The sequence below is a fragment of the Orcinus orca genome, chromosome 14 (genome assembly GCF_937001465.1).
Source record: "Orcinus orca chromosome 14, mOrcOrc1.1, whole genome shotgun sequence".
Taxonomy (NCBI): Eukaryota; Metazoa; Chordata; class Mammalia; order Artiodactyla; family Delphinidae; genus Orcinus; species Orcinus orca.
In genome coordinates, this window is record NC_064572.1 from 27,831,746 (window position 1) to 27,858,305 (window position 26,560).

Below are 26,560 nucleotides of genomic sequence, written 5' to 3' on the forward strand. Positions count from 1 at the left end.
CCAACCTCCTATAAGAAAAGCAGCTCTTATACTGGGGTTCTTGCAGAGATCTGGAGCAAATGGGCAGGAGGACACCCTTCCTTTCTACCCCCTTCCACCTACCACCCTTTCCCAGCTTCTTTCCCAGGTGGACAGGGGCAGCCCGGCCAGCTGCGAGGCAGGGCTAGTCTGAATGAGAGGAAAGAGGCCCCTTGTTCAGTGAGGTGCTGGGCACTCTGGGCCCCTGGGAGTATTCTGCAAACGTCTCTTGTTCCAGCGCTTCCTGGGCTGCTTAAAGGGCCACAGTCCATATGGTGTGGATCTGCTGAGTCCTGCACCAGGTGTTTGCCTGGCTGGGCAGCGTTGGGGGGTACCTGCAGCCCAGCCCCAGGATCTGTGCTGTTCAGAGGCCCCTCCTGAGCTCCTGAGGACCAGAAGGGGTGCCCCTTGGCTTCTTCTCATGCACCTGAGATCCAGGAGGCTTCAAAGTCAGTTCCAGCTCTGCCCTAAGCTATACCCTCTTTCTGGCCCCAATTTCCACATCTCTTCTGAGAAGAGTTGTACCACGTGATGATTCATGAACCTGAACCAGCGGGGGAAACCCTCCTTCCTTCTACGCTGGGGGGCCAGGTCGTCTTCTATATCCCCAGCCTATTCTCTTGTTTGAGCTTCTTGCCTCTATTCGGGTCTGATTGGCTGTCCTGAAAACGTCTGGCTTCTGGGCTCACTGTCCCTGTGCTGAGCTGTGCCTCGAGTTAGGAGGCAGGCTGGCTGTGGAGCCCTGCTTCTTCTAGAAGTTTCTCCCTGTCCAGCTGGAAAATCTCAGCAGCTTTGCTTGGGCCTGATCTCCACACGGTAGGGGGACTGGCCTTCTCCAAGGGATGGGGACGGTTGTAGGGAGGGTGTTAGACTCTCAGGTATGGGACTGACTCCCTGGCTGTGTGCTTCGAACTAATCACTTAGCTTCTTGGAGCCTCAGTTTTCACAACTGTAGAATGGGGATTAAGAATGTCCCCCTGGGACTTCCCTGGTGGCGCAGTGGTTAAGAATCCACCTGCCAATGCAGGGGACATGGGTTCGAGCCCACATGCCGTGGAGCAACTAAGCCCGTGCGCCACAACTACTGAAGCCCGTGTGCCTAGAGCCCGTGCGCCGCAACTAGAGAAAGCCTGCGTGCAGCAACGAAGACCCAACGCAGGCAAAAATAAATAAATTTTAAAAAAGAAAAAAAGAATGTCCCCCTGACAGGGTCGTATTGAAGGTTAAATGACATATTGGATGTGAAAGCACTTGATATAATTATAAAGTATTATTCTAGCATCTGGCATTCACTGAATTCCTCTTTTGTGCCAGGCCACTGGGTAGTTCCACAGGTCTCCTCCCTCTTTCCTTTCCTGGGGAACTCACATGTTATCGGAGGAGATAGGCATGTCAGTAGACAGATAATCGTGATGTAGGGTGAGGAGTGTGGTAGTGGAAACACGTCCACATGCCAGAGCAGCGCCGTGACTGCTGGTACTGCTCACCCGTCCCCGCCCCAGCGCACAGCTGAGCTTTCTGAAACATGTGTCACTGTTGAATACTCAGAGTCACGTTTAGAGTCGGAACCTGCTCGCCCAGTGCACGAGACCCTGCAGGCTTGGCTCCTGGCAGCCTTTCCAGCTGCTTCACTTCTTGCACTGTGTGCTCCGTCATCCCACAGACCACCCTCCCTCCCTCACCTTTGGCCTTCACACACGCTCTTGTCTGTGCCTGGACGCACTCTCTGACATCACCCCCGCCAGCAGCCTTCTCCAGTCTGTGCTTCGTAGCCCCCATGTGCTTCTGCGGCCGCTCGTGCACGTGTGACTGCCTCTCCCGACCAGCACGTGGGCGTGGTGACAGCAAGGGCTGCGGATCAGCGCTGCCAGCCTTGGGGGTAGAACAGAGCATGTCTTCTAGGGCTGTGTTCTGGCCATTTATCTTTCAGCTCCTGGCGGTTTCTGATTGCCCTTCTCCACACGGCTTTCTCACGAAGGGGAAAGGAAAAGGTAGTTGCGGTAGAAGAGATGCGGGTGGGGGCAGGGTTGTCTCTGGCCACAGAGGACACTGGGGGACTCCTGCCAGTGCCCTGATTGTCCCTGAGACAGGAGACAGGCAGGGCCTGGGGGAGCACGAGGCATGGAGTCCAGAGCGAGAAGGCTGCCCAGGACCAAAATATGCAGAAATGACTCTGTGTCCTTGAGTCGGACGTTTCCAGCCACCCTGAAAAGTAAGCATGAGAAGCCATTCTCAGAAGCAAATCACGTCAAAGGTCTTTTCATCCTCATTGGGTCATAAATCTGTCTGTCCATCTGCCAGAAACTTGCCGTGTGTGAGGCTGCTTGTGAGACATGGGGAGGTCAAGGTGAATGGAGCAGACACTGTCCAGGTGACAGGCATAGAAAGTGATGATCCAGGCTGGACCGTGCAGAGAGATCGGTGCTGAGGGAGGCGGTATCTGCACCCCGAGGGTCTCGACGTCTGCAGGAGGGGTGACATTTGATTTGAACCTTGAAGGGGAGGTGAGCTTTGAGTAGCTGGGAAGAGAAGGAAGGGCATTTCAACAGGAGGGCCAGGCACCTCCCAGGAATGGTAGAGGTGGTTTGGCTGGTGTGCAGAGAGCCCGGAGCCACACCCACAGAGTGTAGGCGCCTCCAATGTGGGGGGCTTTGCAAGGTTTTGAGCAGGGGAGTGAAGTGACCAGGGTCCCAGTTTAAGAAGGTGAAATGTGGGGGACTTCCCTGGTGGTGCAGTGGTTAAGAGTCCGCCTGCCAATGCAGGGGACACGGGTTCGAGCCCTGGTCCGGGAAGATCCCATATGCCACGGAGCAACTAAGCCCGTGCGCCACAACCATTGGGCCTGCGCTCTAGAGCCCGAGAGCCACAACTACTGAGCCTGCGAGCCACAGCTACTGAGCCCGCGAGCCACAACTACTAAAACCTGCGCGCCTAGAGCCCGTGCTCCGCGACAAGAGAAGCCACCGCAGTGAGAAGCCCGCGCACCGCAACGAAGAGTAGCCCCCGCTCGCCACAACTAGAGAAAGCCCACGCACAGCAACAAAGACCCAATGCTGCCATAAATAAATAAATAAATTTATAAAGAAAGAAAAAAGAAAAAAAAAAGAAGGTGCAATGTGGCCGTGGTGTAGAGGTTGGGTTGGAAGGGAGAGAAATTGAAGATTGAAAACCATGACACTGATTACGCATCAGGCGTCAGGAATACAGGCACATGGTTATCAGGGCTTCCTAAGGCAGGGAGTGGCAGAAAGAATGAATGGTGAGACAGAGAGACTTCAGTGAACTCCACAGGATCAGGCACCATGAGGACAGATGTCTAACCAAGAGCCAGACATGTAGTAGGTGCCCAGTAAATAGAGTCAGCGGGAAGATACTATGAAGGAAGAACAACAAATGACAGCAACAGGGCCTGAGGTTAGGAGCCCAGGATCCTTGAGGAGAGTGGGGAGCCCAGGAAGTGGAGCGGGTTGGTTTGGTCCTGTTGGGTCAGGAGCGGTCTGATCAGGAAGTGTGGGCACATGGGCCCTGGCACACGGGCGTGGGAACTTGGGCTGTCTCATACCTGCTGGGGGTAGTGAGGTTAAGGTCTCCGTGCTCTGGGCCTGCAGCCCCATGTCCTGAAGGGCTCCAGCCCTTCGTCCACCATTTCCACCTACCTAGAAGTCGTGCCCAAGGAAACCCACCAGCACCACTGCCTCACAATGCTAATAGCTAATGTTTACTGAGCACTTTCTGTGTTCTAAGTGCTTCTCTGTCTCCTTTGATCTTACAACATTCTGTGAGTTACGTTCTATTTATCATCTCAGTTTTTCAGTTGAGGAAACTGAAGTTCACACAGCTGGTAAGTGATGGAGCTTGGATTTGAACCCCAGGTAGATGGCTCTGGAGCCCTTGTTCTGTGGCACTGTCATCCACGTGAGGATGAGCCAGCCACCTCTCACAGAGGGAAGGAGTCACGTGGAGGCTTAAGGTGCTTTTGGCACGTACCTGGGGATTGAAGGGCAGCTTCCATGTAATAGTCAAGGATTGGAAGGGACCTTGGACGTGTCTGGTTCATTTTACAGGGGGGAACCGGGGCTCAGAGCATTTGCAAGCCTGCTCTGAGTGACATGGTTGATTGCACTTGAATGATGAGCCAGCCTGGGTGTTCCAGTGCCCACGGGAGCTGGACTGTCTTAGGCAGGTGGGAACCTCACGCTGCCTGCCTTGTCCTACCCCAGCCAGACTTGAGCTGAAACGACCTTCCTCAGCCTTGGCCTCACTTTCTTTCCTTCTCATCCTTCTTCCAGATCGACAAATATCTCTATGCCATGCGGCTCTCTGATGAAACTCTGTTAGATATCATGGCTCGTTTCAAAAAGGAGATGAAGAATGGCCTCTCCCGGGATTTTAATCCGACAGCCACAGTCAAGATGTTGCCAACATTTGTAAGGTCCATTCCTGATGGTTCAGGTGAGTCTCTCACCCAGAGATTGGGCTCTGAGGGCTGAAAGCTCTGTGAAGCCACCCTTCCAACTTACATTCATTTGTTTGTTCATTCATTCATCTTTCATTCATTTACTCATTCATCCAGTGATTCATTCATTCACCATTCCATCCATCTGTTCTCCCATCCATCCATCCATCAATCCAATGTATGTCCATTGAGATCCTACCATGTGCTGTAGGGGGTACTGTGGTTGGACCATGCTGACCTGCCTTTGTCGGCCTGTCTAGTGACTTATGGTAAGAAAGTGTAGTGTCTATGGATCTTACAGATGCTGTGTGAGTTACTCTTATGCCTTCAGAACATGAATGGCTCCAGAACAGATGATTCTCCTTCATGTTAGGAGAATCTCTCCATCAGGGCACCAAGGCCTCCTTTTAGTACCCCAGATAAGTAGCGATCCTAGCGGCCAGGTGCGTCTCAGACTCAGGGGGGAGACTCAAGTCCCCATTTGTACAAATTTCATAGATGCTAAGTCAAGGTAGCCCCTCAAGCAGAGAAATGGTGAGAGGAGTAGGACTGGAAAAAAAAATTATCCTGTTGGTCTGCATCGTGTGGCTCATGCCCCACAGTGGGGATCTGGGGGCTCCCTGAGGATTGTCAGTACCCCCTCCCCAGGGACTGGCCTCAGCCCCTGCTCTTGGCAGGGTGGAGGCTGGGAGGGCACAGCCTGGCCTTGGCCTGCTCAGTGGAGGTCGTTCTGTCTGGCTGACCCAGGAGTGGGTGCTGTGCCTGCCCCAGCTTAGCGCACGCACAGGAATCCTGCTCTGAGCCGGGTTCTGTGCTCTAGGCGGGGGCTCGCCTGCTTTGTGAGAGGGAGGGAGAGAGATCATGAAAGTCAGGTTTCTCTTGGGGTTGTGAGTACATAGCCTGAAAGTATGGCCCTTACAACACTGTTGTGTTTCTTCCCTACTCTGGGGACTAGTTTAAAGCTGCGATTTGGGGCATCTGATATGGAGCCGACAAAATGGACATCAGGAAAACTGCAGCTGTTGCAGCTGATGTTTATGAAAGGTGGGCGAGCGCACGGCTTGTTGGAGGACTGGCTGCAGTGGGAAGGCCCTGCTGTGCCTGCAGCCGGCCTTTAAAGTCCTGAACAAGATTGGGACGCCTAGGAAGGGCATGTGCTCTGTTTGCCCTGTGGCCACAGTTGGGGTTTACTTCATGCACACACACTGGTACTTATATCTCTGATGTTTCTTGACTGTTTAAAATCTACTCCACTTTTATCCTTTTGTTTTCCTTGAGGTCTTGGTGACCAGCAGTTTAGGTTTTTTTTATGACTGCCGAAGAGATTCTAGTCATCAGAGTGACCAGACCGTGGTGTCCCCTGGGTTTTGTTCTGATGCCTCTGGCTTTCTGATTCACTCCTGCTTTTTCCCAGCCCCGAATGGCATTCACATCCAGGAGCATTTGTGCCTTTACAGGGTTAGCTGAGTTCTGTAAGAGAGGCGTGGTCAGCTGCTGTCAGCTGAGAAAAGACGAAGGGGAGGCGAGGTGGGATGGGCAGCCCCCCAGGGCCCTTGCTCTGGCTTTGCTTGGAGAGCTCAGAAGGCTACCTTATGCCTGGGGAGCACCTGATCCTGTGTGACTGGCCCAGGGCCGGCACATCCCATGAGAGATGCCTTCTCTTTCCTCCTGAACGCGGCTTGCAAGCCAGCTCCCCTTCCCAGGACTGTGTGTCAGCAGGGGGTGCCCTCCTTCACTCTTTCACACACCATTTCCAGGGTTGAGGGGCTCAAAGTGTGATCCACATACACAAATGGCTAGTAATCTAGTCATTTGTCCCCATTAGTTACTCTTTAAAACAGGGCCCAAAACTCATCCTCATTTGGGAAAGACAACATTCTGCAGCCCCCTCTTAGAGATTCAAAGCAGACACCAACGTATTAAAGGCCCTGAGCAGTTCTGCAGGAGAGAAACCTGTTTAACCCGGCTACCTTCCTTTTCCCCAAACCTGTTTGATCTTTCCCCCCAACATCTATTACTATATTTCATCTATTTTGAGACACCTTTTTGTTTGAGTCCTCTGAAATCAGCAATGCATTGTACAATAGTTGCATCTTTAAATTATTATCGGCAGTATTTTTTCCTCCTTTCGTATTACGTAAAATAATGATGTGTCTGCAATCAGTGGTGTCTTAAATGTGATAACATATGTGGTAATATGCCCACGTTGGGAAACACTGTCCTAGGGTTTGCGGAACTGGAGCCAGCAGCCTGGGCCCCATGCTTCCTTCTGAGCCTCTCATCTCCAGCGTGGTTGGGGCCAAATGTTTAGGGCCTCTTGGGAGCCCAGAACAGTGCTGAGAACAGAAGGAGGAGGGGGGAGGAGGAACCAAAGCCCTGAACCACAAGGACCCGCCCTCCTATGCATGAGGCCCTGGGTCCCCCAGCCTTCCCCTACCCTGCCCACCTCTGTCCTCCCTGGTGACTGTTTCTTCTACCCTGCGTTAGTTTCCAACGCTGCTGTAACAAAGTACCACGAACTGGGTAGCTTTAAATCAGAGTGAATTATCTCACAGTTCTGGAAGCTAGAAGTCCAAAATCAAGGTGCCAGCAGGGCCATGCTCCTTCTGAGACACTGGGTTAAATCTTTCCTTGCCTTTTACTAGCTTCTGGTGGTGGCTGTCAATCCTTGGCATTCCTTGGCTTGTAGTTTCCAGTCTCTGCCTCTGTTGTCACATGGCATTTTCCTCTTATAAGGATACCAGTCAGATTAGGACCCACACTCATGACCTCCTCTTAACTTGATTACATCTGCAAAGACCCTATTTCCTAATAAGGCCACATTTACAGGCACCCAGAGTTAGGACTTCCGCATATCTTTTGGGGGGGCCACTGTGCAACCCTAGTAATACACCCTATACTTCTTCTCCCTATGACTGTTGCTAACGTTCATGGGTGGGCTCGGGTCATGTGCCCAGGGGCCCACACTCCCCTTGGAATGGTCACTACAGCCCCACACAGACATTGACATTGATACCAAGGCCTTGGGCCCCTGACCCCAGTGCAGCCCCTGCCCCTTTGTGATGGAAGTGCCTCCAACCAGGAGGTCCCCTGGAGCAGCCGGGATGTGGGTTTCCTTCATAGTAAACCGTGGTGCTGTTCCCTTTTCGCAATGTTAATTACTGCTTCAACTGTATAATTAGTCAGCGACAGAATGAGTGGTAATCCCAAACCACCAAAGGATAACTTGGACTCACTGAGGTTGACAGATGCCCCTGCCTGTCAAGTGGTGATGTGACTTCCAAGTCAGAGGGAGAAACAAACCTTTCCTTTCCCGCTGACCTTGACCTTCATGACTGGACTCAGAGTTTTGAAACTCTACTGATTTTTCCGAAATGTTATCAGCCCATTTTTATGAATTTTTTTCCCCTTTTGACGATTGTTATGGGCAGTGGTTTTTCTTTAATTGCTCTCCAGTAATCTACACACTAGGTTTAAAAAAACCCCCAAAAACCCTAAAGTGGCTTTTAGCTGATGCATATCCTTTCTGGAGTGGGAAAGGTATGAATAATATATAAAGAAGAAAGATATTGAAGCCTTTTTACTCCGATGACTTGGCTAAACAGAAACCTCTCTTCAGAGCTGCCCAGTCGGGGATAGGTGCCTAGCTGCGTCCAGCCTCCCTCAGAAGGCCTGGCCAACACTTTGTCTCACTTGTGAAACCTCCCCTTTTTTCTCCTCTTGTCATTTATCACTCAGGATATTGTATCCATAAATACCAATTAGATCGTAAGCTTCTCGAGGATAAATTGAGTTGAACATTTCCTTGTTTCTGTTTCATGGTTCCTGGCAGGCTCTTTGCTCAAAGGTTAAGTTAAAAATGTTTGATTTGCAGTGTGGTCACAGTTAAATTCTGGGTGCTTAAAATATACTACTTTCCAGCCAAAGGAAGGAAAATATTTCCTTTTTCCGCAGCATTTGGGCTGGTCATTTACCTTTCTCTGCCTGTTTCCTTATCTGGGAAGGTGGTTGGATTGTCTCAGAAATTCTCTCCATTCATGAAATCTGAATGTCTAGCGTTCTGGGTGGGTTTCTGACGAAGGTATAAACTCTCATCAACTAGCTGGATTGCAGACAGGAGGGAAGGCTTTGTGTCTCATGTACAGAATTAATTCACGGAGCAGAGCAAAGGCAGGCATTTCATGAAAGCAGAGTTTTTGTTTGCCCTGTATTCCAGCGCAGGTCTGGACTCAAGAGAGACATCTGTCCCCGTGTTTGTTTTCCATTATTTGCCGGTAATAATGGTTGTCGTTAGAAAGTGGAGAGTTGCCGGGGGCCCTTCAGATGTTTTGTTTAATGAGCCTTCTCTAGAAGAGCAGTTCTTCTGGCTTCAGTGGAAATGGGAAATGTGGGACGAAGTCTCAGCAGCGGCCGGCAGGAAGGTTGAGGCCAAAGATTTGAAGAGGAAGTTAGAGGGAAGCCAACTGCTGCAAAAAGAAGCTGAACTTGAATTTAAAGGAAAAAATAGGCTTCCCTGGTGGCGCAGTGGTTGAGAGTCCGCCTGCCGATGCAGGGGACACGGGTTCGTGCCCCGGTCCGGGAAGATCCCACATGCCGCGGAGCGCTGGGCCCATGAGCCATGGCCTCTGAGCCTGCGCGTCCGGAACCTGTGCTCCGCAACGGGAGAGGCCACAGCAGTGAGAGGCCCGCGTACCGCAAAAAAAAAAAAAAAAAAAAATCTAACTCAAAGTTACATAAGCAAGAAAGGGAATTCTAGGTTCACATAACTGGGAGATGGAGTTGTAAGTTGGCTTCTGTTGACAGGGACTCATCTGTCTCTTATCCTTTTAGTCTTTGTGTCAGCTTCTTTTGTAGGCCACCTCTCCCTTATGGTGGCAGAGACAGCCCTGGCAGCCCTAGCTGACACCTCACCTAAGAACTAGAGGTCCCAGAGGTGGTCTTGGAGAGGGTAATGATTGGCTGACGTGGATCACGTGCCCATCCTGAACCAATCATGATGGGCAAAGTGGGGGACTCTTTGGAGGGTAGTTATCTAAAGAGATGCTAGACAGCAAACAAAGCTTACCGGAAATCTTGCTGCCCTTTCCAGAAGTTGTTCCTTGGTGTCCTTTGCCTGGCAGAGGATAGGACTGAACAGACCATGCATTTAACCCAGGTAGTTCTTATCAAACTAGCAGCAAACACGTACAGATTTGCAGGACTCAGTACTGGGGGAGGGAAGTAAGCATGTTAAATTGCCCTGGCCTTCAAATTGCTTATCATCCAACTGAGGAAGATAAGACATATATACATAAAAAATTAGGAGCATCCCAGTATTTGCAAGTACATGAGTGACTAAGAAAAGGGAAGGGCCCTGGGCTTGCCACAGGCGTGACTGTGAGCAAGTCATTCACCTGGTTTGGTTGGAGCTTCCTTATCCATAAACCGAGAAGGTAAGTTAATATTTGTCTCACATTTCCTGAGGTGCAAATGTGATTTACAGAAGAGAGGCCAACTGCCATTTCTTTTAGCAATCACAGACACACCCTGGAATCAAGGTCACTGCTCAGGGACAGATCAGGAGCTGCACTGGGCTTAACAGTGACCTCTTGTAAAATGCCTTCAGGGAATGGCCCCCGTCAAACCCATCAACTCCCACTAGCAGATGTGTGGAGTATGCAGTATTTAGCATTGTCGTGACATCTTAAGGTCGCCTTTCTGGTCTCCTTCTCTGACCCTAACTCCTTGGAACCCTACTGACCTGTGTTTGTGTTTTTTTTTTAAAAAAAGGAGCAGTGGAGAGCTAGGGTGGGGCAGGGGTCTTGCAGAGCCACAGAAGTGTGGGCCAGCCCTATGCACCCTAAGGCCAGGTTCCTTCCCGACCTAGAGGCAGCTGAGACAATTTTCACTTACCTTGCTTGAAAACTTCAGGCCTGGGTCCTGCAAAGGTGCTGCTTGAAACCTGATCCCTTTCCGCATGAAGGGCTGAAAGCTCTTACCCGTTGTGTGTTGACACTGACACCAATAAGCAGGAGATGCCCCACCATCACCTGGAACTTGAGCACAAGAACCTGCTTTTACTTAGGCCTTTCATTCAACTGAAAATGAGACCTTTGACTGGGCTGGCAACTGAAAAATTTCCCAAGCTATTGTTTTTAAGTTATGATGAAAGCCAGTGTAAAACATGAAATAAATAAATGGTTTTATTTTTTGAAAACCATTAAAACAGTAAATAAATTAATTAAATTAAAATGTTAACAAAATAAAAAGTACCCATATTTTCATCCTAGCACGGTGTTTGCTTTTGTGCCTAGTATTTCCCTATGCACAGGTGGTTTATAGTTGCTTACGGGAAGGAGTTTTCGTTATCTTCATTAAAGATCAAAGCAAAAGAACAGAGTCAGAAGCTGCGAGGAATCATGGATGTTGACGAGACCCCCAAAGAGAGATGTAGCTGTTCCTGATGTGCTGAAGTATCACTTTGATGCTGACCTTGGGGATCCTTGTCCCCGAGGTCTGTCCGGGAGGCAGTTTTATCCAACGGTTATGAATTTGGGCTTTGGATTCAAATTCTGGCTCTGCCACTTACTGGCCGTGTGCTTTGGCAAGTTACCTAATCCCTCCCAGCCTTTACTTGCTCATCTGTAGAATGGGGATCATAGTAGTACCTATTTCATAGGGTGGAGAGGATTAAAAGTAAAATGAGGCATATGAAGTACTTAGCGACTGGAGTACAGAAAGGCTCAATGAATGATGGTTAAATAAAGTGCTTTTGGTGTTCTAGTAATTCTTCCTCCTGAGAAGAAGCACCTCATACCAAATTCATTTTTTTAACTGAGTAGTAGCGTAAGCACCACAGGGGTTAGGATTCTGATGGGAGCCCAAAGAAAACCCTAAACTGATTTGAGCAACCTGTAACATCAGGGTCAGAATTTCCCACAAAGCTGTGACAGCTGCTTCCCAGTATTCTCCCTTGGTCTCTTTCCTTTGGACCATAGAAGCAGTTTTTTGTTTGTTTGTTTGTTTTAACTTATTTATTTATTTTTGGCTGCGTTGGGTCTTCGCAGGCTTTCTGTAGCTGCAGCGAGCGGGGGCTGCTGTTCGTTGCGGTGCGCGGGCTTCTCATTGCAGTGGCTTCTCTTGTTGCAGAGCACAGGCTGTAGGCGCGCAGGCTTCAGTTGTTGTGGCTCGCGGGCTCTAGAGCGCAGGCTCAGTAGTTGTGGCGCATGGGCTTAGTTGCTCTGCGGCATGTGGGATCTTCCTGGACCAGTGCTTGAACCCGTGTCCCCTGCCTTGGCAGGCAGATTCTTAACCACTGCGCCACCAGGGAAGTCACGATAGGAGCAATTTAAAAACAACGTCATCATGGGGAATTCCCTGGCGGTCCAGTGGTTAGGACTCCACATTTCCACTGCAGGGGGCACGGGTTTGATCCCTGGTCGGGGAACTAAGGTTCTGCATGACACATGGTGCGGCCAAAAAAAACCCCCCCAAAACATTGGCATCATGTGGTATATCTATACAGTGGAATATAACTCAGTCATTAAAAGGAATGAGGTACTGATACATGCTACAACATAGGTGAGCCTTGAAAACATCATGGCAGATGAAAGAAGCCAACCACAGGGGGCCACATATTGTAGTCCATTGATATGAAATGTCCAAAATAGGGAAATCTCTAGAGACAGACAATGGATTAGTGGTTGTTGGTGAACGAGGGGGTTTGGAAAGAAATGGGGAGTGACTGCAAATGGGTACGGAGTTTTTTTGGGGGATGATGGAAAATTTCTATAATTAGATAGTGTTGATGGTTGCGCAACTCTGTAAATATACTAAAACCCACCAAAGTGTACACTTTAAAATGTGATAGGTGAATTATTTCTCAATAAAGCTATTATTAAAAAAAAAAAAACCAACCAACCAGCGGTATAACTGCTTCCTGTTTTATGAACAACAAGCAAGGCTGCCTTGAATGAATGAATGGGCCACCAACCCTTGAGATCAAGCAGCTACCAAGCATTTATTGAGCTATCCTGGGTGCCAAGGGCAGATGTAAAGAATCCTAAGTTGTGGTTCTTCCCTCACGGAGCTTGAGAGGGTAAGAAAAGAAATTCAGTGTGAGAAGACTTTGGTTCATTCATTGATTCCTTTACCACCCTCATTAGTTCAAGTATTTGTTGTGTTCTTACTGTATGCCAGACAAACATTCTAAGTTCCAGAAATAGAGCAGTGTGTCAGAACTTAAAGCTTGGTAGACTCAAATACAAAGATGGCGTCAACTTTATAAAAGAAAAGCTGTTTTTTTAAAAAAGGCAACCACTACTTAAGAAAAAAATTAAAGAGCTCAAGGGACCCAGAATAGCCAAAACAATCTTGAAAAAGAAGAACAAAGTTGGAGGACTTTCACTTCCCAGTTTCAAATTTCAAAGCAGTAGTAGTCAAGACAATGTGGTACTGCCATAAGGATAGACATATAGATCAGTGGATCAAAACTGAGAGTTCACTATGTCAATTACGTCTCAATAAAACTGGGGAAAAAAGAATGGGGAGTCCAGACATACCCATACTTTATAGTCACTTGATTTTAAACAAGGGTGCCAATGAGGGAAAGAGTAGACTTTTCAACAAATGGTGCTGGAATTTGACAGTGGATATCCACATGCAGAAGAATGAAGTTGGACCTCTACCTCATATCATATACAAAAATTAACTCAAAATGGATCAAATACCTAAATGTATGACCTAAAACCATAAAACTCTTAGAAGGAAACATAGGTGCGAATCTTTGTGACCTCGGATTTGGCAATGGGCTTTTAGATATAACACCAAAAGCACTAACAACAGAAGAAAAAAGTAGATAAGTTGCACTTCATCAAAATTAAAACCTTTTATGCTTCAAAAGTCACCATCAAGAAAATGAAAAGATAGTGAGACAGTGAGAATGTAACATCAGAAGTAAAATTAATAGATTTTAATTGATTCTGGAGGAGAATGTGTGAGGGTAACTGGGGTAAAGAATATTAGATAGTGGCTTAATGGTTTGGAATCTTGCCCATCATGGCCTCCTCCATTGGTGCTGTATCGTGGTCTTGGCATACGGTCCCGTCATCTTTCTCTGTCCCACTGAGGTCCACCCCAATCACCGCACACATTGGTCTTGAGGAATATAACCACATCAAGCCAGTTTACTCCTATCTGACCAAGAGGGACTTCTGTTAAAAACATCCCCCGGGTGGAAACAACACAGGTGTCCAGCAACAGATGAATGGATACACATACAACGGAGTATCATCCAGCCTCAAAAAGGAGTGAACGACTGATACAGGCTGTAACATGGATGAATCTTTGAGACTATGCAAGGTGAAGTAAGCCAGATACAAAAGGACAAATACTGTATGATTCTGCTTACATGAAATATCTAGAATAGGAAAATTCATAGAGATAGAAAGTAGAATCGTGGTTGCCTGGGACTAGGGATAGGGGAAATGGGGAGCTAATGCTCAATGGTTATAGAGGTTCTGTTTAGGATGATGAGAAATTTTGGGAATGGTGGTGATGGTTGTACAACGTTGTGAATGTATTTAGTGTCAGTGAACTCTACACTTAGAAATGGTTGCGGTGGAAAATTTTATGTGATGTATATTTTACCACAATTAAAAAACAAATCCCCTGGGGAATCAGTGGAGCTCTGGACTAGCTGGAATTGGTGTCTGAGCTGATGGGGAAGGAACCCAAGGCATGGAATGGACCTCAGATGTAGGGTTTTCTCTGACTTGAAATGCTGTTTTTGTCTTTATGGATAACATAGCCATTTGTGAAAAAGGGTAAGAAATTAGAGAAAGATGGGTAGGGCTTGGTACTTAAGTCCATACTTCCATTCTCCTATAGTCAGGAGTGAGCAGGACTGTGTGAAGCCGTCTGTCTAGGGACGCCCGGCTGGGAGAGGGTTTCTCTTCCACTCTTCCAGGCGGGGCAGTGGTCCTATGGGGTCTGAATGACTCTTCTGGCCGAAAGCACAGCGCGGTGGGGCTGGACCCTGTTGAGAAGCGGGCAGAGCATGAGACGTTCCCGGAGCGCTTGAATCTGATGTGATACTGTTTCTCCCTAAACAGAAAAGGGAGATTTCATTGCCCTGGATCTTGGCGGGTCTTCCTTTCGAATTCTGCTGGTGCAAGTGAATCATGAGCAAAAACAGACCGTTCATATGGAGTCTGAGGTTTACGACACCCCGGAGAGCATCATGCACGGCAGTGGAAGCCAGGTGGGTCCCTGCTCCCTTCCGATCAGCCCCTGTGGCCCAAGCATCAGGCCCCAGGGTACCTCCAGGAGCCAGACCCCAAAGCACTGGGAGTCCATCATAGGCACGAGTGGAGGACTCCTGGGTGGAAGAGCGTGACTGCCTGAAGAGACCCCACCATGTGCGTAAACTGGTGGATGGGAGGGGGGCTGCTGGGACTTTCAGGTAAGGGGTGCGAAGAGGAGATAAATGCATCCATTCCCTAAGGATCCAGGGGTTGGTTCCCCAGCAGAGGGGTAGCAGAGCCCTTGGGTGAAAACCCTTCTTCCAAGTCATTGTCCTCACCCAGTTCACCAAAGGCCCAGGCCTCATAGGTTATGGCTGTCACCTAGTGGGGCAGCAGGAATCTGAGCTCACAGCCCCAGGGCTATTATAAAGGGCTCCTGGCTACCCAATTTAATAGTCTTCTACGAGTCCTTGGCCCAGAAAGCACCGAGGGCAGGGCCTTGCCTGGAAAGTCACCGTCCCTTCCTCTCACACTTGTAACCCCTGCCAATGGAGACGCTGCCTTCCTTTGCTGGTCGAGGCTGTGGGCATGCTCAGAAGGGCCTGTCCACCCTCTCTGCTTCCCCATGTGGTCGTGGTGGGTGATGGGCCGAAGGCTCACTGAGGACCCTGTGATCAGGGTGTGGGCAGCCCCCAGTCAGGTTTTCAGTCATTTCCGGGTTCTGTTCTACTCCTCACCTTCTCCTGCAGGTGTTCTGGCCACTCCCATTTGAAGCTTGCCTACCAAGTCCTGGCTGTTGTCAGGATACATATTATTCAGAGCTTGCCAAATATTTGCTTTAGGGAGGGTGTGTTCACGGCAAGGTTCATGACTAAGTTCTCCAGAAAACTTATTGGTTCTGGGCTGGACTTTGAGATGAGACCCAGAGCCTTCTCTTGGCTCCACTTTGTTCCTAAATTAACATGGGTGGGACCTGATGCAAGCTCTCTGCCTTTTCCTTCTACTAGAGAAAAGGGCTAATCCTGGCCTTTAACCTACTGCTGGCGGGTTGGGTTCAGAGCTTTTCAGACCATGTCACAGTGAGCACTGAAGGGGACACTGTCCCTAGGACAGATGGGCCACTTTTCAGTCAGCCGCTGAAAGAGTGCCTCACTCATCTGATGGACCTGCCGGGAGGTCCCCCTGCCTATCCCTCCATTACTGGGCTTCAGAGACTGGCTCATTGATCCAGTGTGTGCCTGAAGGCTGCCAGCAAGTAGGTCTCCTCGTCCTGCCCAGTGGTTGCTGCATTGCTCCTTTTTGCAGGTGGCCAGCAGCCTCTGGTTGGCATCCTGCTCTCTCCATTTGCCAAAAGTACTGACCTGTCACTCTGTTCCCCATGGTCTTTGGGTCGAGCCACCTCTGCCTCTTGCTTCACCATTGGGACTCACACCCTGTGCTGCAGACATTCCTGTGTGCTTTGGCCTAACCTTTTAGGAGCAGGGTTTATAAATTAAGGGGATGCCTCCCACCTCAGGGGCACACTTACTGCATCACTTCCACAGTGACTTTCTTCTTCTTTTTTTTTTTTTTTTGGCTGCGTTGGGGCACATGGGATCTTAGTTCCCCAACCAGAGATCGAACCCATGCCCCCTGCAGTGGAAGCGTGGAGCCCTAACCACTTGGCCGCCAGGGAAGTCCTGTGACTTTCTTCTTATTGCTGCCCCTGGGACCTTGACTCTCCCAGCCTCTGTCCCCATCTTCCCAGCCCCAGGATCACTTTGTTTCCTGCTGTTTCTTCCTCTGCCCCTTTCAAGCAGTCTGTAGAGAAAAGATGGTGATGATAATGATGATGATAACGATAATGTTATATTGTCATAGCAAAAACTTACATAGAGCTTGTTATGTATGTCACTGATCTAAGCACTTCATTAGGATTAACTCATTTAATCATCACAACAACCCTATGGGGTAGGTATTATTATTCCCATTTCACAGACGAGAAAGTTGAGGCTTAGATGTTAAGTAACCAGCCCTTTGGGTCACACAGCACATAAGCGATAGAGCTAGGATTTGAACCCAGGCAGTCTGGCTCCAGATGTTACAGTTTTAGCAACATGGGACACTCATAGACTGGCTTTTGTCTTTGTTTTTAATTAATTAATTTATATTTTTATTAAAAATGTTTGATGGTGTGGAAATGTGAGGGCTATGGGTAAGGAGGAAGGTCCAAGTGATTGAGGGAGAAGCTTAGCAGTTGAAAAATAGGGGTGAAACCGTAACCTGTTGTCTAGAAGTTTGGTGTGAGATTAGCAATAAATATTGGTGGTCCATTTTTCTGAGATCTCTTATCGACCTATCGAATATTCTAGTAAACCAAGGGCCCCATTTTGCCCATGAAGCAACTCATACTTACAGACTGTGAATTGTGCTGAATTCTTGGGGTTGTGATCTCGTCTTCTGTAATGTACAGGAATTTTTGCTAGATTTTTAAATCTTTTATTCAAAGTAATTTTAAACTTACAGAAAAGCTTTAAGATAAGCACAAAGAGCTTTTTATACCCTTTATCCAGATTTCCCAATAAACTATTTGCTTTATCCTTCTTTCTCTCTTTCTCTACACAAGCACACACACACACAGACACACACACACACGCAGACACACACACACACACAGACATACAAGGTATCTTGAAAGTTTCAGTGCAATTTTAAGCTTTAATAATTTCAGAAGCATAAATGCAACCTTCTTAAAACATCATTTATTTAGTTTTGGGAATTTTGAATACTAAATAAATAATTTAAATTTATTTAAATTAAATAAATATACATGTTGTCAGGAAAGAAAAAAAAAGTTTTTTAGACACTAAAATTTTGCGTGCCGAGAGGCTGGGTAACTTCCCTTTCTGGCTGGTCACAGACGTGGGTTAGCCTGGGGGAATGCCCCTGGGTTGGGGACATTTCTTTCTTAGCAGAGCACTAAGGGGTGGGTGTGTTTGGCTTGAATGGGGGCGGGGGGCTGCTTCCAGCGCCCCAGCCCTGTGAATCCACTTCTGCGGCTGAGCTCTCCCTGCCTCTTCCTGTCCGCAGCCTGCCTTCCTTCCTTCCGCCCAGCGGGCTCTCTTGAGGGCCTGGGAGCCTGGAGCTTCTGAATGCAGATGACGTGGGGCGAGCTGATGGGCTTAGTAATGGGTTTATATCGCTCAGAAATGAAGGTCGCAGGAAGTTTAGCCGGGCTTCTCCGGGGAAGGTGGTCATGTGTCTCCTTAGTCAGTCGCCGCTGTAGCCATGACCTGAGTAATAGTGACTCAGGGACAGAGACTCCCAAGTCAAAACTGACAATTTTTCATTTACCTTGGCAGGAAAGTCAGACTGTTAGAGCTGGGTCAAGGACACCTGGGGAAGGTTGGGGATAGGTCTCTCAAGGAGACCCTGCACAGTGGCTGTGAGGGCGACAGTGATCCCCCGGGCTGCAGAGGCCCCCGTCCCCCAGCCTGGCCCCGCTCTGGCCCGGCCCTTGGCTGGACTCCTCCTATACAATTTATCTGACGTTTTATTTTAGTTTCCTCTACCCCCTCAATCTGTCAGGGAGCCCCGGCAGATTGGCCAGGAGTGAGTGAACCATGGCCTCGGTGAAGAGGCCTCCTCTTCTCCCTTTGAACTACAGCCCTGGTCCGGGAGAAGGATTGGGTGCTGCTGTGGTCTAGTTTTGTTTTGTTTTTGAATTCAGGTAGGAATCAGAAAGCTGTGGATTCTGGCAGGTGGTCCTTGTGCCCTTCCCCCACTCCTCCCTGGGCTGGTCCCTTATTCCTCCATAGCCCTTTATCCAAAACATACCCACACAGACTGGGGACCAGCCCCCGCCCCTGTGTTTCTCCCCAAATCCCTTTAGATGCGGAGGGAAGAGGAGAGGGGAGGGGACCTGCCCCCTCCTCTGGCATCTGGGAGAGGCGTACTGCCGTGGGCTTCACTCTTTACTGTGGGCTCTCTCCCTGACACTTTTGTTAAAATCAAGCCTGAATAAAACTATAAGTTTAATATGGGGGGAAAAAAAGGATACCCTGCAAATAAAGCCTTCAGGCAGATGACCTTGTCTGGGAACGTGGGCTGGGGTTGCTTCCTGTGACCGTGCGGTTTGGCTCTGCCAACACTGCCTTCTCTGGGCTTCAAGAAGCTCCATTAGGGCTTCCCTGGTGGCGCAGTGGTTGAGAGTACACCTGCCGATTCAGGGGACACGGGTTCGTGCCCCGGTCCGGGAAGATCCCAGATGCCGTGGAGTGGCTAGGCCCGTGAGCCATGGCCGCTAAGCCTGCGCGTCCGGAGCCTGTGCTCCGCAACGGGAGAGACCACAACAGTGAGAGGCCCGCGTACTGCAAAAAAAAGAAGCTCCATTAGCTGTGTCAATCCCATATACAAGGGAGGTCTAGTGGTCTGTGTTAGACGACAGCCATGTGAAAAAAAACCAGAGAGGTTACCTGGACTGTGGCATGGTTGCTGAAAGAGCATATATATGCTTTGGTTACATTAATAGAGGTATAGAGAGAAGGGAAAGGGAGATTCTTAGTTCAACTAAGCTTTCCTCTTGGTCAGAACACATATAAAATATTATATTCAGTTCTGGATACATTTTAGAGAAGAGGGGAGGTATTGGAGAGATCTAATAGGTTGCCTTAGAGGTGGTGAGCGTCCCGTCATTGACAGTATTCACGCAGAGGCTAGGGAAACAGTGTTCTGGGTTCTTTCTAGTGGAGTCTAAGATATGTATACATATCCCGGCCACATGTTGTGGAGCTGGCAAATTTAAATTGCAATCCACTAAATAAATTGTGGTATAGTCACACCATAGAATACTGTGCAGCAGTGAGAATCAGCAATCTACAGAAACACACAACGTGGATGACACACACATAGTGTAGAGGAAAAGAAGGCAGACACCAACGAGTGCACCCTGTTGTCCCATTTATACGTAGTAGACAACCAGGCAAAACTAATCGAGGGTGGTGGAAGTCAGAGTGGCTGCCGATTGCCCTTGGGTTGGGTGGCAGCAACAGTGGCTGCACGAGGTGGGTGTCTGGGTGCTGATAACATTGTGTTTCTCCATCTGGGTGCTGGTGACACAGGTGGGTGCAGCTTGTAAGAATCCAGTGAACCCTATACTTAGGATGTCTGCACCTTTTTGCATGCATATTATACTTGAGTAAAAATAAAAATTTGTTAACCTGAAGATTCTGAAATCACGCAAGTGGGCTAGAGGCTAGGAGTATATATGTATTCTGCGGAGCTTCTGGAATTGACAGAGTGAGGGAGATAGAGATACAGAGAAGGGGCCAAACGACCCCTCCACCTGGGTGGCTGCTGGTGATCCATGGCCTGTGTGTTATGGAGGATGAGCTGATTTTCTCTTATTTTCACATTTCCTCAGTACCCAGATAATACATCTCAGTGACCACCGAGAGGCCAGTTCTGTGTGAAGCCTTTAAAAGGCTTCCTAAGCCGTGGTGGCCCATGAAGCAGGCTCTTTTCAAGGGACTCTTCTTTGCCAGTCACATACAGCATGGCTTTTCTTTTTTTTTTGGCCGTGCTGTGAGGCATGCAGGACCTTAGTTCCCCCACCAGGGATTGAACCTGTGCCCCCTGCAGTGGAAGTCCCCAGCATGGCTTTTCATGCAGGGCCACTGGGTGCCTTGGGTATGGGCAGCTGGGGTAGCCGTGCTCCTCTCTGTGTGGGGCAGAGAATTGTTCACATTTTTCCTGAAATGCTAAGTCCCCTTCCTCCCTCCTGACTGCTCTCTTGTGCTTCCTCCAGCTTTTTGGTCATGTCGCTGAGTGCCTGGGAGACTTCATGGAGAAAAAAAAAATCAAGGACAAGAAATTACCTGTGGGATTCACGTTTTCTTTCCCTTGTCGGCAATCCAAAATAGACGAGGTAAGACATTCTAGGATTATAATGCTCCACAGAAGCCCCATAGGGGAAATGCTAATGAACCCTTTCCCTTGACTACTTTTCCCTTTTGCTTACAGGATGGCTTGTGTATCTTGTATTTTTTAGAAATATTTGTAGAAATTAATGTAAGGTCATGATAATCATGTTTATTTTTTAATTGCTTTAATTATATATGTATTTTTGGAGACATCTTTTTTTTTTTTTTTTTTTTTTTTTTTTTGCGGTACACGGGCCTCTCACTGTTGTGGCCTCTCCTGTTGCGGAGCACAGGCTCCGGACGCACAGGCTCAGTGGCCATGGCTCATGGGCCCAGCCGCTCTGTGGCATGTGGGATCATCCCGGACCGGGGCACGAACCCGCGTCCCCTGCATCGGCAGGCGGACTCTCAACCACTGCGCCACCAGGGAAGCCCGAGGGGACCATTTCTTAAACTCAAGCAAGTGAAGGAAAACAAAGTAGGTTTAGTGACCTTTCACAAGGCCTGTTGTTGGTACGAGTTTCCCTTGCTTTTGAGAACTGAGGCTTGATAGCCACACTCCCTGGGCAGAGACAGGGTGAGACACCCCTCCTCCCACAAGGAGAGGTGGGAGATGGCCTGGGAAGCGACAATGCTGGCTGTTTGCTTGTTCATCAGTGGCTGTGGCCCGAGTGCCATCCCTGTGTGGGCTGGGCTAGGCCCTGGGAAAGAGCTGCACGCAGACGTGGCCTGTCCCCCAGAGGTGCAGTCTTTCAGGGAAGGAGGCATTGCAGAAGTGGAGAGGGAACGTCCTCAGGGGCACAAGAGCCCCGCAGGGCAGGGCAGATGTGCCTGGCAGAGAATGAGTCAAAAATGTGCCCCCCACCTGCCAGCCTTGATTCCCATCCGGAGAGGGCTTCCTAAACTGGGCATGCTGGCTGCCAGGAAGCCAGTGGGTCACAGGCTCTAATTATCCATCTGGAGACCTTTGCCCACTCCTCAAGGCTGCCTGGGACCTTCAAAGTTGTCCAAATCTAGACCAGCTGCCTTTTTCCACAGATGAGCAAAGTGGGCCTCAGAGGAGTTGGGGAAACGGCCCACAAGGAAATGGGCAGAAGTGGTGGGAATAGGATAAATCTCCTGATTTCCAACCCACGTTCTTTCCACAATACCATGTTCTCTGAGGCTTTTGGGGGCCTGAGGGTTGAAGGGAAGAAAACAGAGTATCCAGGGGCTTTTGGAATGCCTGGCTCGGCTGCAGGCTGCTGCTCGCCCTTCCCGGTGCATCCTGCAGGCTGTGTGGCTTTCAGAGCGCGGGGCAGCCCAGTGTGGACAAGCTTCCCATCGCTGTGTCCCCCTGGAGGCTACAGGGCCTGAACTGCAGCCCCTCCCAACCCTGCCGCATTTATAGTGACTTCCTCCATTCGGAGAAAAAGTTAAGTAGAACAATTATTTTTCTTTTCTAGTATCCTTGATTAAAAAAAAAATACAGGGCTTCCCTGGTGGCGCAGTGGTTGAGAGTCCACCTGCCGATTCAGGGGACACGGGTTCGTGCCCCGGTCCGGGAAGATCCCACATGCCGCGGAGCAGCTGGGCCTGTGAACCATGGCCGCTGAGCCTGTGCATCTGGAGCCTGTGCTCCGCAACGGGAGAGGCCACAACAGTGAGAGGCCCGCGTACCGCAAAAAAAAAAAAAAAATACAGATGCAATATGTAAAACTATTGAAATAATATAAAGGTGTAAAGCAAAAGGTAAAAATTCCTACCCTTCTACATTCCCAAGTGAATAACCATTGGATGTCTGTCCTTAATGTTTCTCCATTAATATACACACAGAGATGGATCATATTGTATAAATTGTAGTGTCACCGCTTACAAATGGCGGTTAAGTTCCAAACTTGGGGAAGAGGCATGAATCATACATAGTCAGTGTTATCCTTTAATCTCAGGACGTGGCTCTTAGAAGTTCAGTAGCCAAAAATTATCTTAGCATTTTGTTTCTCTTCCCAATTTGCCTCTGACAAAAGTTCCTTGGGGCTGTGGAAACCAAGGTCTGGTTTGAAAGCGCAGAAAGGTGATCAGGTAATAACGGCATTTCTCTTGTTCTCTTTTTAAATGAAGTCTGGCTGTGCAGTTGACATCAGTTAGATTTGTGTGCCATGTGACACCACGGCACTGGCCAGCCACTGGCTGTATTTGAGGATGAGCTGCAGGTTTTTTCCCCATGGCAGCCCCCAGAGAAATCCATTGTGTGGATGGATAAACAGGAGATGGGACAGAGTCTGGCTCTGTTACCCAGTGTGATCTGGAGTGAACCTCTTGTCCCCTCTGGGCCTCCGCTTCTGTCACTGTCCTTGAGCAGACCCCCAAGGGCCCTGGGGGTTCCGGGGGCCTCCCAGCCCTCTTCCAGCCCCATCTGCTCTCCTTTGCAGGCCATCCTGATCACCTGGACAAAGAGATTTAAAGCGAGTGGAGTGGAGGGAACGGATGTGGTGAAGCTGCTTGAGAAAGCCATCAAAAAGCACGGGGTAACTTCTCACTGGCCACTTGCCTTGACTACCCGGAGGTGGGGGAGTGTGGGGAGAAGGCTGTGTGACCAAGGCTCTTTCAGGGGACAGTAGTGCATGGCCTGAGCCATCACATGGTGTGGGGGAGGGCAGTCCTTGAAGCCCCAGGCAGGTGAGTGGTGAGAGTTCACGGTCTGGAAGGTCAGGGCTGGTTCAAAGCAGAGCTGTCCGAGGTGCTACCCCAAAGAGCCAAGCCCTTGGGCAGGGCATGGCCTCCTTCCAACAGGAGGGTAGCTGTGCAGGGAGCTGGCATGGTCGAGTGCAGCCTGCCGGCGTTGCATCAAGTGCAGAAGGAACATGGATGCAGTGGGGTGGTTTGCACAGGGCTGTGGCTCTGTGAGTAAAGTCCATTCTGAAAAGAATCTTAAGCCAGATGATGAAGGGCACCTTGCCGTCTCCACAGCGTGACCACTGCGCTCTAATCCAGTGAATTTGAGTGCCAGCAGTAATGAAAGCAGCACCGCCCACGGGGGCAGTGGCGGCTGTGAAAATAGGAGCCCTCCCGCCAGGCTGTGTTGAAGCTTGTGATCTCTGCTCCACGTGTGTGTGGACGGTGACACCCCCTCTTCTCCCCCAAGGACTATGACGCCAACGTTGTGGCTGTGGTGAACGACACTGTGGGGACCATGATGACCTGTGGCTACGACGACCAGCAGTGTGAAGTCGGCCTCATCATTGGTAACGCCCACCGTGTCCTCGTCCCTTCCTGAAGCCGGTGTTTCCAGACGGCACCGCCTCCTCTCTCATGACTTCGTGAGGTCACAGCTTCTGATCTCGTCTCTCTCTCCAAGGCACGGGCACCAACGCGTGCTACATGGAGGAACTGAGGCACATCGACCTGGTGGAAGGCGACGAAGGGAGGATGTGCATCAACACCGAGTGGGGGGCCTTCGGGGACGACGGGGCCCTGGAGGATATCCGCACCGAGTTTGACCGGGAGATTGACCGCGGCTCACTCAACCCCGGGAAGCAGCTGTGAGTCCCACCCTTTCTAACTAGTCATATAGAGGACTTAGGGGACACTTAACGGAAGATTTGGGGTGGGAAGTGAGAGGGACAGGAAGCCAGGTGATCAGAATAGGAAAAGCCCATCAAGTGTGTGTTGTCTCTCACTTCTTTGGAGAGATACACAGCTGTGAGGTCTGCAGCTTTAAAAGCGTATTTTATTTTATTTTTATTTTTTAATTTTTTTTGGCCACACGGTGCGGGTTGTGGGGTCTCAGTTCCCCGACCAGGGATCAAAGAGCATATTTTAAATGATTTTCTCTTTGTTTAATTACACTGTTATTGTGTCCTTGTAAAACATTTTGAAAATTAAAAGCACAGAGTCATTAGCACAAAGCTAAGGTTTAAAAGCGTTTCCATATGCTGTCCTCACTAGGGTTGCTGTTCAGGGTGGGAGAGGCCATCCGTTCATTCAGCACACATTTCTTGAACTCTTAGGATGTGCCAGCTCTGTGCTAGGCTCCAGGGATACAAAGTAGCACCTTCCCTTCTAGGACTTAAGGTCTCGTTGGGGAGGGAAGTCACACGTGCAAATACCTGTCATGCAGAGGAGTCGGTGAGAGCCGTGTGAGTCGTGCAGACCTTGGTGAGACCTTCTTCCATGTCACGTATAGGCAGATGGGTCAGAGCTGATAAAGAACATCACATCGGACTTCTTGGGCAAGTGGGTTTTGGCCTTGGGGAACTCTGGCTACAGAAGTATGAGAGATATTATTCAGGCTGGTATGGGCATTGCTTCCTTTGAGCTACTTGTTTCCTGAAGTGCACACTCATATTTCTCTGTGATGCTAGCGTGCTGCCAGCTCTCTTTGATCGACCTCCCAGCAGCCTTGTCCTGGAGTTGGATGCTGTCAGCCCTCTGGGAGATGCTCATTGACCCTGTTGGCTTAACAGCCCTTATCCCATGTCAGAGAGACGCTGTCAGGGAGTTGATTTGTCATTTGGAAACCTATTTTACCTATTACCCAGGCTGGTGACTGGGCTTTCCGCCTGAGTTAATGGAATTGTATAAATGACCAGCCCCCCTCCACTGGGAGTTGTGGTAGTGAATAAATGAGGTCTCTCACTGAGAGAATCCTGAGTTCTTAGGCGCAGCGTTGAATATCTGCTTTGCATGCTGAAGCACCAACCACCTTGGTAATAAAGAGCCCCAGCTCTGATAGCCAAAGGTTTTGCCCCTCAATCTATTGACCTAACCCCCAATTCTAAAACCTGACCCCAGCTGACAGGAAACTATTTACTGTGCCTGCTTATACATGTCAGTGGAGATCTATGCTTGATTATACTACTGCCTCAGGCCCCTCTGGGTTTACTCTGTACTCTGTGGCATATGTAACATATTACATCTCTAAAATCCTCAAATGTCCACGTTCCCAAGCACATATGACCCCAGGGGTTTCAGATAAGAAATTACATACCTGTAGTTACTATCAATCACTTAATCAGAAGTCACCCTTCTTAGCAGAGCAGGTAGGGCAGTTACCTGTGATAACTGAGCAGATATGGCCCAGGCCCTTGTCTGTTTCCTTAGCCTCAGTGTAGGGATCCTACATGGCTTGGGTGGAAACCTGGATTCTCTGCCCTTTTTTTTTTTTTTTTTTTTTTGCGGTACGCGGGCCTCTCACTGCTGTGGCCTCTCCCGTTGTGGAGCACAGGCTCCGTACGCGCAGGCTCAGCGGCCATGGCTCACGGGCCCAGCCGCTCCGCGGCATGTGGGATCTTCCCGGACCGGGGCACGAACCCGTGTCCCCTGCACCGGCAGGTGGACTCTCAACCACTGCGCCACAGAGAAGCCCCTCTGCCCTCCATTTTGACGTAGTTCTAAATTTCTCTAAAGGGCTGAACCACATCCTCAGGCTGAACTGTGAACTGGGCTCACAGTTGGCTTGCAATAAACATTCTTGGAATGGTGTATGAATAGGGGATGGATGCAAGGACGGGTGGATGGATGGATGGGGGAGTGGAAGATGGATGGTGGATGAGGGATGTGACTGAGTGACTAGGAAATGGGTGGCTGGCTAAACAGGTAAATGGATAAAACAGTAAGAAGGGTGGGGTAAAGTCCATCTCCAATATGCTTCCCTGCTTACTGATTACCATAGGTCAGGTCTTGGTAGGAACAGTTCCAAAGAGATGACAGATGCTTGAGTTGTATCATCTATTCCTAGAACTAGGCTATTGGCCAGAGAGTGTTTTGCCAAAGTAAATTTACCTGGTCTCTTAGATTTCTGCCTGATTTTGGGGGTCTTCCCTATGTCTTCTGTGCAATGCCAAGTTCTCCAAAGCCCTTTTGTTTTCCAAGGGAAAGGTGTTTGCTTCATTTGACTGATGGGGAAATTAAGGCACTACGCTACGGGGATAGGGCAAAGCTGGCCCAAGGCTCTTTGTTGAGGTTTAATCTGGGTTAAGTTT

General features: G+C 49.3%; 1 protein-coding gene across 6 annotated transcripts in view; it reads left to right on the top strand.

The window, feature by feature from the left end:
• HK1 (hexokinase 1) overlaps nucleotides 1-26,560 on the top strand; it is an 83,664-nt gene that overhangs the window by 28,170 nt on the left and 28,934 nt on the right. For all 6 annotated transcript variants that reach the window (XM_049697277.1, XM_049697276.1, XM_004280793.3 and 3 more), the window contains 6 exons: nucleotides 4,308-4,470; nucleotides 14,566-14,714; nucleotides 20,483-20,602; nucleotides 23,009-23,104; nucleotides 23,722-23,821; nucleotides 23,935-24,118. In XM_049697277.1, coding sequence (XP_049553234.1) covers nucleotides 4,329-4,470; nucleotides 14,566-14,714; nucleotides 20,483-20,602; nucleotides 23,009-23,104; nucleotides 23,722-23,821; nucleotides 23,935-24,118 — 791 coding nt within the window. In that variant the 5' untranslated portion in view covers nucleotides 4,308-4,328. The remainder of the gene's footprint in view (nucleotides 1-4,307; nucleotides 4,471-14,565; nucleotides 14,715-20,482; nucleotides 20,603-23,008; nucleotides 23,105-23,721; nucleotides 23,822-23,934; nucleotides 24,119-26,560) is intronic.